At 38.3% G+C, this 12,342-nt stretch overlaps 1 protein-coding gene across 1 annotated transcript in view; it reads left to right on the forward strand.

The window, feature by feature from the left end:
- Positions 1 to 9,713, forward strand: part of LOC123498653 (rab3 GTPase-activating protein non-catalytic subunit-like) — a gene marked incomplete in the record, with an annotated part of 100,863 nt that extends 91,150 nt beyond the window's left edge. The window contains 1 exon segment of the mRNA XM_045245966.1: positions 8,814 to 9,713. Within this exon segment, the coding sequence (XP_045101901.1) occupies positions 8,814 to 8,984 (171 nt within the window).
- Between the last annotated feature and the right edge of the window lie 2,629 nt (positions 9,714 to 12,342).

Genomic DNA, 12,342 nt, shown 5'->3' on the forward strand with positions numbered 1-12,342 from the left:
TCCTCATGGATATTATATCAGTGGCTTCATTATTAGTTGTAGTAACAAAAAAATAAAAAAAATAACAAAACAACTTATAATTAAATTCTGGATGCCGAATAAAGTGTGTATATAGAAAATTTCAAGTTGCCTTCTCTTCACCAGTCAATAACTAAAAACTTTGAGAGTCAACATTCCAAGATAAATGCATTGATATCAGCAGAATTTATGAGCTTTATCATGGTACTAACAGATTTTCAATCAGATAATTAGCTCCTGACGTATTAGAGAAAACATTAAAACTTCTCCTACAACTCATTCAAAGCTCCCATGCACGGCCAAGCACCCTGTATACCAGCCAAGCGGGCTTTTTGAACATCCGGTACTAAGGGGTTAATACTCGAAAAAATACCTGATAGTTGAACGTCCACACACCTGGTTGTAAACAAAGGCTCCCTGGACTTTTCCTCCCTCTGCATTCTGTCAATTGTTTTTCATTTAGAAACTTTCAATAGCACCAAAGGCATATTTGTGGTGAAAATATCTAGTAATTGAATGGCCGCACACATGGTTGTAAACAAAGTGCTGGCCTCTCCCTTCCCATTGCCCCTTTCTGATACTGGTAATACTGGTATTCTTGTATACCGGATCCCAAATCCCGCATTCATGAGAAAACAACATTCTTCTGCCTTCTGTCTGCAGTTTTTCATTTAGAAACTTATAATGGCACCAAAGAGGTTTGTTAGTGGTAAAAATAAGGAATCAGTGAGAGTGTAAGGGAGTGTAAGCTTGGGGAGGCAGTGGAAAAAATTAGGCAGGAGATCAGTGTTAGGCCGAAGGTTGGACCTTCTGAGGGCGACAGGGTGGCTTGGCCCTCTGTCGGGAAGAGCAGAGTGGGGAAGTGGGAGCAGGCGAGCCAGACGGGGAAAGATAGTAGTCAGGATGGGCAGAGATGGCAGGTTGCGAGGGGAAGGAAAGCGGAGATAGTTAGGGAGGATAGGACTAAACCTGTTGAGTGTGAAAATAGGTTCGGTTTGTTGGAGGGGAGGGGAGAGTGAGAGTGGAGTGAATGAAGTGGTTGTGGTGAGTGAAAGGAGAAAGAAGGGGTAGAGGAGAGGAGGAGGATGGTTGTGCCTAGCACACCTCAGGTGTGTGTGGTGGGTGACTCTCAGGTTAGGTATTTAGATAGCACTTTCTGTGGGAAAGACAGGGATAGGAGGACGAACGTGTGTATGCCTGGTGCAGGTGTGAAGGCAGTGAGTGAGGAGGTGCAGAAGAGGGTTGGGGGATGGAGAGGAGGGTGTAGTAGTTTTGCACGTAGGTGGGAACGATGTCAGAGCAGGTGGGTCGGAGGAGTTAGTGGCAAGATTTCGGGAAATGTTAGGCAAGATAAGGGAGAGTGGTAGGAGGTGTGTAGTGTCAGGAATCTTGCCTCGTGTGTATGTTAGCAGGAATGGTTGTCTAGAGCCATTGGTGTGAATGATCGGGTAAAAGGGATGTGTAAGGATGTGGGTGTCAGCTTTGTGGATGTATGGGATAGGTTCTATGGGCGAAGGGATTTGTATGCTAGGGATGGTGTGCATCTGAGTAGGAAGGGTGTGGATGTGCTGAGTGGATGTCTGGAGGGGGAGTTGGGATGGAGTGTAGGGGGTGAGGTAGCAAATGCATTCCAGAAGAAAGATGCTAGACATAAATTAGATAGGATAAACAGAGATAGTGAAAAGATTAGGAAAGATTTCCAGGTGCAAATAGGAGAGAATAAGATTAGGATTCCAAATAAGGAGACAGCATCTAGGAAGGTAGCAGGACTTAAATGTTTTTATGTAAATGCCAGGAGTCTTAGGAACAAGAAGGACGAGTTATCTAGTTATATAGTTGAGGAGGACTTAGATGTTGTATGTGTCACAGAGGCATGGGTAAATGAGGAAAAGTTTAGGAAAATAGGAAAGAATATGAAGTAGATGGATACATTATGTATTTACACCAGAGAATTGGTAGGATAGGTGGAGGAGTAGTTATTTATGTAAAAAATCCTTCATTTCCAGTCAGGTTAATGGTATTAAGGTAGATAACAGAGTAGAGTCCTTATGGCTGGATGTTAGAGTAAACAAAAGTAAGGTTATTAGAGTAGGAGCTTTTATAGACCACCTAACCAGTCAGCAGATGTAGACAACCTTATGGTAGATGAGATAAATAGGGGTGTACTAGTCAGACAATTATCTTAGGGATTTTAATCTTAAGTCAGTAAACTGGGAGAGGATGGTAGGAGATGCTAGTGAAAATAAGTTTATGGAAAGTTTTCAGGATAACTATTTAGTGCAGATGGTAGATAAACCTACTAGGGGGAGGAAGGTTTTAGACATAGTACTAACAAATATTGAGCATTGTTTAAAGGAAGTTGAGGTAGGAGAGACTTTAGCAAACAGTGACCATCATATAATTAGATTTATCATTAATTCCAGTAGGGATAATATAGTGAATAAGACTAGAGTCCCAAACTATCAGAAAGGCAATTATGGTAGGTTACGTCAGTTATTAGGAGAGGTAAACTGGGAAGATAGTTTTGGAAATAAAACTGCACAGGAGATGTGGGATATTTTTAAGGTTGTAGTAAAGGGTATAGTGATGCAGTGTATCCCTTACAAAGATATAAGGCAGAGAAACAGGAAGCCATTATGGTGGACTCATGAGATAGGTAGCCAGATCAGAGAGAAGAAGAGGGCATACAGAGAGTTGCAGAAAAGTGGGAAGATGTAGATTTGATTAGGTACAGACAGGTCAGAGATGATTTGAGTAAGGTTATAAAAAAAGTAAAAGGCAGGCAGAGATAAAACTAGCTAGAGCTGGGAGTAAAGATCCCAAAAATTATATAGTTATTACAAGGTCAGTGATAAAAGAAATAAGGATAGGATTGGACCACTCAGAAAAGATGGTGTAGTAGTGGATCAAAATGAAGACATAGTAGAATTATTGAATGAACAATTTTCTTCAGTATTTACTAGGAAAGAATAGGAAATCCTGTTACAAACAGTGCGACGAGTAGTTTAAGAGCTTTAGAAAATATTGATATAAAACCGGGAATTATTAGGAAATTTATTCTTGAACTAGACGATAGGAAAGCTAGTGGTCCTGATGAGCTACATGCCAGAGTACTTAGGGAGGGTGTAGACAGTATTTCTGAAGCACTTAAGTTAATCTTTGAAAGATCACTTAGGTTTGCTGAGATACCTCAGGACTGGAAGTTAGCTAATGTTACTCCAATATTTAAAAAGGTAGGAAGGATGATGCGAATAATTATAGACCGATCAGTTTAACTAGTATAGTATGTAAGATACTAGAGAAAATCATTAAGGGTAGTATTTGGGAGCATTTAAATGAGAATAGATTAATTAGAGATACCCAACATGGCTTTAGATCAGGGAGGTCCTGTCTTACAAATTTGCTCGATATCTTAGAATATATTACCAAGGAGTTAGATGATGGAAATAGCATAGATGTTATATATCTAGATTTTAGCAAGGCGTTTGATAAGGTACCGCATAGGAGGCTAGTGTACAAATTGAGACTACATGGGATAGGGGTAGGTTAGTTGATTGGATTAGTGAATGGCTTTCTGATAGGAAACAGAGAGTAGTATTAAATGGGGCAATGTCTGAGTGGAAGGAAGTGGTTAGTGGGTACCCCAAGGATCAGTGCTAGGACCTCTTCTTTTCTTGGTGTACATTAACGATTTAGATATAGGAATTAGTAGCAAAGTATCAAAGTTTGCAGATGATACTAAGATAGCATGTGCAGTACAGGGTGAAAAGGACAATTACAGAATACAACGAGACCTGGACAGGCTGATAGCATGGGCAGACAGGTGGCAGATGGAGTTTAATTCTAAAAGTGTCAGGTTATGCATTTAGGTAAAGACAACACAAACTTTAACTATGAGATGGAGGGATGTTGGCTAGAGGCAGTAGAGGAAGGAAAGGATTTAGGAGTAGTGATAGACAGGACTATGAAATTTTCAAAGCAATGTTTAGAAGCAAGAAATAGGGCAAATAGGATCCTGGGTTTTATAAATAGAAATGTTAGTTATAAAAGTAAGGAAGTGGTGCGTAGCTTATATAATTCCTATGTTAGGCCCCATTTAGAGTATTGCATACAGGCCTGGTCACCCCACTATAGGCAGGATATCAACATGTTAGAAGCAGTTCAGAGAAGAGCAACTAGGATGATACCAGCATTAAAGCGCCTGGAGTATAGAGATAGATTAAAGGAATTAAACATGTTTTCATTTGAGAGGAGATGTATAAGAGGGATATGATAGAGTTATTTAAAATGTTCTCAGATACAAACTACATAGATGTGAGATCTTTCTTTACCTTAGAGGAGGGAAGTAGGACTAGAAATCATGGCAGGAAGATTAGAAAGCAAGGCTGCAGGTTAGATATAAGAAAATATTTCTTTAGTCATAGGGTGGTAGACTTCTGGAATGCATTGCCAGAGAGGGTTGTAAATAGCACTAGTTTGACAATGTTTAAAAACAGATTAGATAAGCACTTAAATTTATTAGATTTATAATTATGTATAGCACTGCATGATAGTTTTTATAAGAAATTTACTATAGTTAAACAAGACATGATCCCCATGTATGGGGATCACAGATTGTAGAGGAATTCGCTGTAGGACTTAGCCCTGTCAATGGGCCAAATATTTAGAATTAGTATATAATGTATTGTGTACTTGTAAGTGTATCTTTAAGTACTGATGACGAGGTCGCTGTGCGACTGATACAGGATAACCTAGATGGGCCCTGGTGGCCCTTTGTTATCCTATTATTTATGTTATGTTATGTTATGTTATGTAAGTGTTAGTGAGCTACAGCCCTTCATTAGTGGGTTCACAGGAATCACACCAGGAGAAAAGTTACCAGACATTTCATGGTGACTCGTTTTCCAACGGATAACCTTCCTCCTCCTCTTCTACGTTATCCATCACCAGCCTTCAATTATGGTATGTACAAATCAAAATAAAAAAAAAAAATTTACATTGAAATTTTTGTAAACTTGAAATTTTGCTTAGGTATAATGAATTGCCGGATTTATAGGTTTTGGTAGTCGAACTTTTTAATACTTATACAGCCATTTGGAATTAATTAACCTCAAGAATTAAGTCTCCACTGTATTAAAACTGAGGGTACAAAATTTTCCTCTTTTTCTTTTCATATGTTAGATTGATGTATAATTTAAACATACATAGATACAGTACATAATGCAGTACAGGCAAACCCTGCTTAAAGAATGGGTTACGTTCCTAAAAAAAACTTTTGTTGCGTGAATTTTTGTTAAGCGAACCAATTATATCAAGTTTGATCCCTGACTTGAACTTCCATTGAGAGTAAACAAAGCGAGATTGCATCACAGTACAGTAAAAGGTTTAATGAAAGTAAAAATTATGAAGTTAAACATTTAAGCAGTTTAATTTAAGACTAAGTCATTATAATTTACACTAATGTATATATGTAAGTAACTTTATAATGTTGATGATCTTAAATTTATGAAGGGAGGGAGAGTGGAGCGGGAAAGACGCTAGCTAAAGAAGTTAAACATTTAAGCAGTTTGATTTAAGACTAAGTCATTATAATGTACACTAAAATATATATGTAAGTAACTTTATAATGTTGATGATCTTAAATTTATGAAGGGAGAGTGGAGCGGGAAAGATGCTAGCCAGCAACCTGTGGAATGTAAACAAAAGGCGCATCATTGTACCGCATACAAAACTTATGTACCACATTTCCACAAGGCTTTCCATTTTATCTATTGCAGAGTCACGAGTTCAGGTGGTTCTTTTAACTTGCAAGGAAGATACGGTCTCACCAGCCTTTTTAACCCTTAAAGTACGGGGGTTTGATTTACTTTCCATCTGTTACAATGGGGAAAAATTACACCTGTCAAAAATACTAAAAATATTTTTTCCTCATAAAAACATATTTCTTGTGTTATTCTGAGTACAACGATGTTATTTTTAACATGTTATGACCTCTGAGAGCAAAGTTATTGCATATCAAAAAATTCATGGCAGAACCCGCCGCTAAGAAATAACCCCCCAAGCTCAGATAACACTGCACGCTCTCTCTCTCTCTCTCTCTCTCTCTCTCTCTTTGGGCTTTTGAATTTGATATAAAAGGAACTTTTGCACTTTCAAGTCAAGAAAATGCTAACTCAGATATATGAAATGATGTGTAAAACAGGAAAAGAAAGTGAAACCACATATTACAAGTACAGGCAGGCAACCCTCGCTTAACGAAGGGGGTTACGTTCCTAAAAAAAACTTCGCTAAGTGAAACTTCATTAAGCAAACCGATTATAACATGTTTAACCCCTGACTTGAACTTCCATTGAGAGTAAACAAAGCGAGAGTGCATCATAGTACAGTGAAAGGTTTAATGAAAGTAAAATTTATGAAGTTAAACATTTAAGCAGTTTAATTTAAGACTAAGTCATTATAATGTACACTAATGTATGTATGTAAGTAACTTTATAATGTTGATGATCTTAAATTTATGAAGGGAGGGAGAGTGGAACGGGAAATACGCTAGCTGGCAAGCTGTGGAATGTAAACAAAGGGCACATCATTGTACCGCATACAAAACTTATGTACCACATTTCCACAAGGCTTTCCATTTTATCCATTACAGAGTCAGGAGTTCAGGTGGTTTTTTTTAGCCTTCTTAATAGAGTCTGCTGACTTGAAAATAGTAGAGACAGTAGATGGAGTCAAGATGGTGGGAAGCAATGCTATTAGTTTTCTCGCCTCTCTCGTGTCTGTAAATAATATCCAGCTTCACTTACAGAGTAAGAGACTTCCTGGTCTTCTTAGCAATGCTAGGCGACATTGCAGGGCATTTTGGTGGTAAGTTGAGCGAAGGAAGGCGAGCTGCTGGCGACGCTGCTATTGTTCTGAACAGGGAGAGTGAGTGGTGTGCGTTTTGTCCACCAGAGGTGCTGGTGTATTCAAAAGCCTGTCAGCTTTTTTTTTTTTTTTTTTTTTTTTTTTTATACCATGTGGGCTTTTCACGAGAATTTCTGGGCTAAAGGGGGTACTTTTTGGGGTACCTCCTATCTCAAAGCCCACCCGCTAGGAAACCATTGCCCCGAGTGAGGAAGCCCAACCTACACTCAGACCGTGAACAGGATTCGAACCCGTGCGCTTGGAGACCCCTCGGACCCCAAAGCACGCATGGTTCCACTGTACCACGGCAGCGAGGCTTTCAGACTTGGAAAAAATTACCTGGATAAAACTTCGTTAAAGTGAGTTTTGTGTTCGTTAAATGAGCAGATGGTAGTAAAATGAAACCTTCGTTGTAACGAAATTTCTTTGTGTGAACCTTCGTTAACTGGGCGTTGCCTATATTGTGGATTTTTATAATAATTGGAATCTGCCAACTCTTATTAGCAATGGAATTCACGTGACTTGGCCGACAAACACAGTCCTGTAGAGGCAACCAGGGGTGACACACACCAGCGCATTGCTCGAGGGGAATAGGCTACGTGAGGAGGTTTATGAACGTCGCTGTGAGGGTTGGTTTCTGTCTCCCAGATCACTATCAGAATCACTACTGGAGTCTTCACTTTCTTCTGTCTCAGCAAAAAAATCAGTCTTCATTTTCATCACTCCTCAATGTCATTATTGAGTAACACTGACATAACACCACTCGGAGTACCGTTTCCTCCCTCCGGGTGACGGGGGTTGCCAGATGTCGCCTCGAAATGGGAAAAGATGACCTATTGTAAGGAAACATGTCTCAAGGCTCAAGCAGACGATCGAGAAAAGATGCCAGATACCTCCACTTGTCACAGGACCAATAGTGAGATTCAAACGTTTAGCGCGGAAAAATCATGATTACCGGTACGATCCCTGCCTCTCCGCACGCGATGCTACAATCGTACAATCACCATACTTTAAGGGTTAATAGAGTCTGCTGACTTGAAAATAGTAGTGACAGTAGATGGAGTCAAGCCTAGTGGCGAGCAATGCTATTAGTTTTCTCGCCTCTCGTGTCTGTGAATAATATCCAGCTTCACTTCGTGAATAAGAGACTTCCTGGTCTTCTTAGCAACACTAGGCAACATTGCAAGGCTGGTTACAGGGCGTTTTGGTGGCATGTTGAGTGAGGAAAGATGAGCGGCTGCTGACGCTGTTATTGTTTTGAACTGAAAGCTGGAAAGGGTAGGGGAGTGAGTGGTGCGCGTTTTGTCTATGAGAGGCGCTGGTATATTAAAAAACCTGTCGGCTTGCGTGATACGGCGGGGCTTTCAAACTTGAAAAAAATTACTTGGATAAAATTTCATTGAAGTGAGTTTGGTGTTCGTTATATGAGCAGATGGTAGTAAAAGGAAATGTTCGTTGTGGCAAAATTTTGTTGTGTGAACGTTCGTTAACCAGGGGTTCCCTGTATTTTGTTTTGGTATTACCGGTATTACTGGTATCAGAAAGGGGCAATGGGAAGGGAGAAGCCAGCACTTTGTTTACAACCATGTGTGCAATTATTCGATTACCAGATATTTTCACCACTGATATGCCTTTGGTGCTATTGAAAGTTTTTAAATGAAAAACTACAGACAAAATGCAGGAAAATATTATTCTGATGATCATAACAGCACAACTGATGGAAGGGGGGGAGGAAAAGTCCAGGGAGCCTTTGTTTAACAACCATATGTGTGGACGTTTGACTATCAGGTATTTTTTTGAGTATTAAGTCTAAATTTTGCATTAGAGTACTGAAAAGTTCAACTATGCATACCTAATAGGTCATTCTATTCTTATGAACAATCCCCTGCCAGGACTCAGGAAGCTTGCGGTGTACAGGAGTGTCTCTGAAGCAGAGTCTGGAGCTGCTGAATCATGCACTGCACTTGCTGGTTGAGGGATCTCAGGAGTACCGAATGGCCACTGCACTTCATCAGACCTTCTCAGCTTTCATCCAAGATGAGGAGGCTGATTTACCCACCTAGCAGAGCCTATAAACTATATGATTTACTATTGTTATTTATGTTACTGGAGTTTACTATATACTAATGATAGAAAATATTTGGGAAGTGTTTATTTAGTATAGAAATACAAAGAAACCATATATAAAAATGAAAGGCAGCTTTTGGAGATTCAGGGGCCTTTAATTGCTTGACTTTTTTTCTTGATAAGAGTTCAGGATTAAGTTTAGTAAATTAAAAGTAACCATAAGCAAAATAAAATTACAAATGAAGTACACATATTAGTTTTCAGATTTATTTGTAATAGTTGTCAAAATCAGAGTGATTTACAATTGTATGTTACTTGTTCAAGATCTAGTATAGTATTGTCTCTTGAAAGCTACAAAAACCACTCCAAGACAACAACAAATCATCTTTTTATTTTTTCACAAGGATATTCGAATACTCAAAGCTTGTGTATACTGAACATAGTATGTACTTCCTTCCTTGTTAAATCTGTATGTTATTGGATTGAGATATTTAATAGCTTTTATATGAAGCCTGGTAATAAAGGTTATGCAATTGCATACTGAATAAACATACCTTTCATTGTGGTCAAGGGTATTTTTTTGCCATAATTTTTCAAAGTAACCTTAATTATAACATTTTGTGTCTCTTGCTGGAAAGGATTTGTTTCCATTAAATTCATATGAAGCTTTAATTAGTAATATGTACATTTTTTTAATAATTGCCACAATATATAAGATTTGTAAATTGTGTTTTCCTTCATTCCTTTTTTTTTTTTATTGATATAAACACCAGCCAAAATGATACTTACTTCCAGTAAGGTCTAAGGCACTGGATCAGAGAATGCTGTCATTAAAGATAGTGTTTCCTTTCAAGTCTCACAACACAAAGGAGCTTTAAAGACTTCATGCCAAATATATTATCCCACTGGCCAAAAAAGTCTTAACAAATAGTGTCAAAATCTTTTGAGATCAAACTACCCTCATGACTTCTGGCACCAAGCTAAACAGATCTTCAATAAGTTTGCTTCTTCATCTTCCCCTCCTTTATTTAAATTAGAAGGCAATCACTGCTATCTCACCTGAACCCTTTCCTCAAATCTTTGCTAAAAACTTGACCTTGGATGATTCAGGAGGACTTGTTCTCTCGATTCTCTTGTTCTTATTGCTAAATTTATTGAACAAAAATAAATTTAGCAGTAAGGACAAGAGAACTGAGGACAAGCAAATCATGTATCTTAAACTATGTTTCTAGGGTCATATCAGCTATCATGTTAGGAAAGTATTAACAGCCCTGTTACGTAAACATATTTCAGATTTAACCTTTAGATATATTTTTGTTAATACAAATACTATTGGATCTTTGTTTAGATATAAGGATAGGCTACCTGATCCCTTGAGCTCTAATATAGTATATAGATTTCATTGGCCCAGTTGTAAACAGGGTATATCATCTCAACAAACTGAGATTTGAAATTACATGTGTGAGCACAAGGGTATCTCCTTTCAAATAGGTAAACAGATCTCAAATCTCGGCTTCTCTGTCACAAGAAACCACTCAAAAAGGAGTTAGATCATGCTTTTAGGGAACAAGATTTCAAAATTTTCTAAAAAGCCAAGCCATTATCTGAATTAAGAATTGCTGAATCACTTTGCATTTATAAATACAGGCAACCACAGCTTAATGAACAGGTTACGTTTCTAAAAAACTCTTTGTTGTGTGAATTTTCGTTAAACGAACCAATCATATCAAGTTTGACCCCTGACTTGAATTTCCATTGAGAGTAAACAAAGCGAGAGTGCATCATAGTACAGTAAAAGGTTTAATGAAGGTAAAAATTATGAAGTTAAACATTTAAGCAGTTTAATTTAAGACTAAGTCATTATAATGTACACTAACGTATGTATGTAAGTAACTTTATAATGCTGCTGATCTTAAATTTATGAAGGGAGGGAGAGTGGAGCGGAAAAGATGCTAGCCAGCAACCTGTGGAATGTAACCAAATGGCGCATCATTGTACCGCATACAAAACTTATGTACCACATTTCCACAAGGCTTTCCATTTTATCCATTGCAGAATCACGAATTCGGGTGGTTCTTTTAGCTTGCAAGGAAGATACGGTCTCACCAGCCTTCTTAATAGAGTCTGCTGACTTGAAAATAGTAGAGACTAGATGGAGTCAAGCCATGGTGGCGATCAATGCTTTTAGTTTCCTCGCCTCTCTTGTGTCTGTGAATAATATTGAGCTTCATTTCAAGAGTAAGAGATTTCCTGGTCTTCTTAGCAACACTAGGTGACACTGCAGGGCTGGTTGCAGGGCGATTTGGTGGCATGTTGAGAGAGGGAAGACAAGCTGCTGCTGGATGCTGTTATTATTTTGAACTAAAGGTGGGGAAGGGTAGGGGAATGAGTAGTGTGCGTTTTGTCCACGAGAGGCGCTGGTATATTCAAAAGCCTGTCGACTAGCAAAATACAGCGTGGCTTTCAAACTTGGAAAAAATTACCTGTATAAAATTTTGTTAAAGCGAGTTTGCTGTTCGTTATAGGAGCAGATGGTAATAAAAGGTAACATTCGTTGTAGCAAAATTTTGTTGTGTGAACGTTCGTTAATCGAGGGTTGCCTGTATAGGCATAATCATCCATCCATCTAACTCTATTTCTATAGTTTTGTACCCACATCACTTTTTTTGTTGTTTTCTTTTAGGTTCTCTTGTTCTTATCTATTTCTTTTGTTTTTGTTTTTGTTTATCTTAACTTTTTTTTAGTTTTCATTAGCTATTATAAATAAACTCCTTTTTACTTGTAAAAATTATTAAGGAAATCAAATTTACCTTTATTAGAATTGGATAGATCAGGCAGGTGTGATAGGTAACAGTGCTAGAGCTAGGGAATATAAGAGGAAATTTCATTATCCAAGACCTCTTGTCCCAGAGACCTTTGGAGGGCAAACACATTCCCTCACTCACTCTGCAGGTGCTTTCAGTTTTTTTTTTTTTTTTTTTCATGCAAGAGGGAGACCTGCCAAGGGTAACAAAACATTAGAAAAATAAAAAAAACAAAAAAGATCCACTGAAACTGCAGGTTCCCTAAAAGATCTTAAGGGAATTAGACAAAAAATAGGGACAAATGTCTGGAAACCTCCCTCTTACAAGAAGTCAAGTCATAGGAAGATGGAAATACAGAAGCAGGCAGGGAGGTCCAGAGTTTACCAGTGAAAGGTATGAATGATGAGAGTACTGGTTAACTCTTGCGTTAGAGAGTTGAACAGAATAAGGATGAGAGGAAGAAGAAAGCCTTGTGCAGCGAGGCTGCAGGAAAAGGGGAGGCATGCAGTTAGCAAGATCAGTAGAGCAGTTAGCATGAAAATACTAATAA

Source organism: Portunus trituberculatus, chromosome 48 (genome assembly GCF_017591435.1).
Source record: "Portunus trituberculatus isolate SZX2019 chromosome 48, ASM1759143v1, whole genome shotgun sequence".
Lineage (NCBI taxonomy): Eukaryota > Metazoa > Arthropoda > Malacostraca > Decapoda > Portunidae > Portunus > Portunus trituberculatus.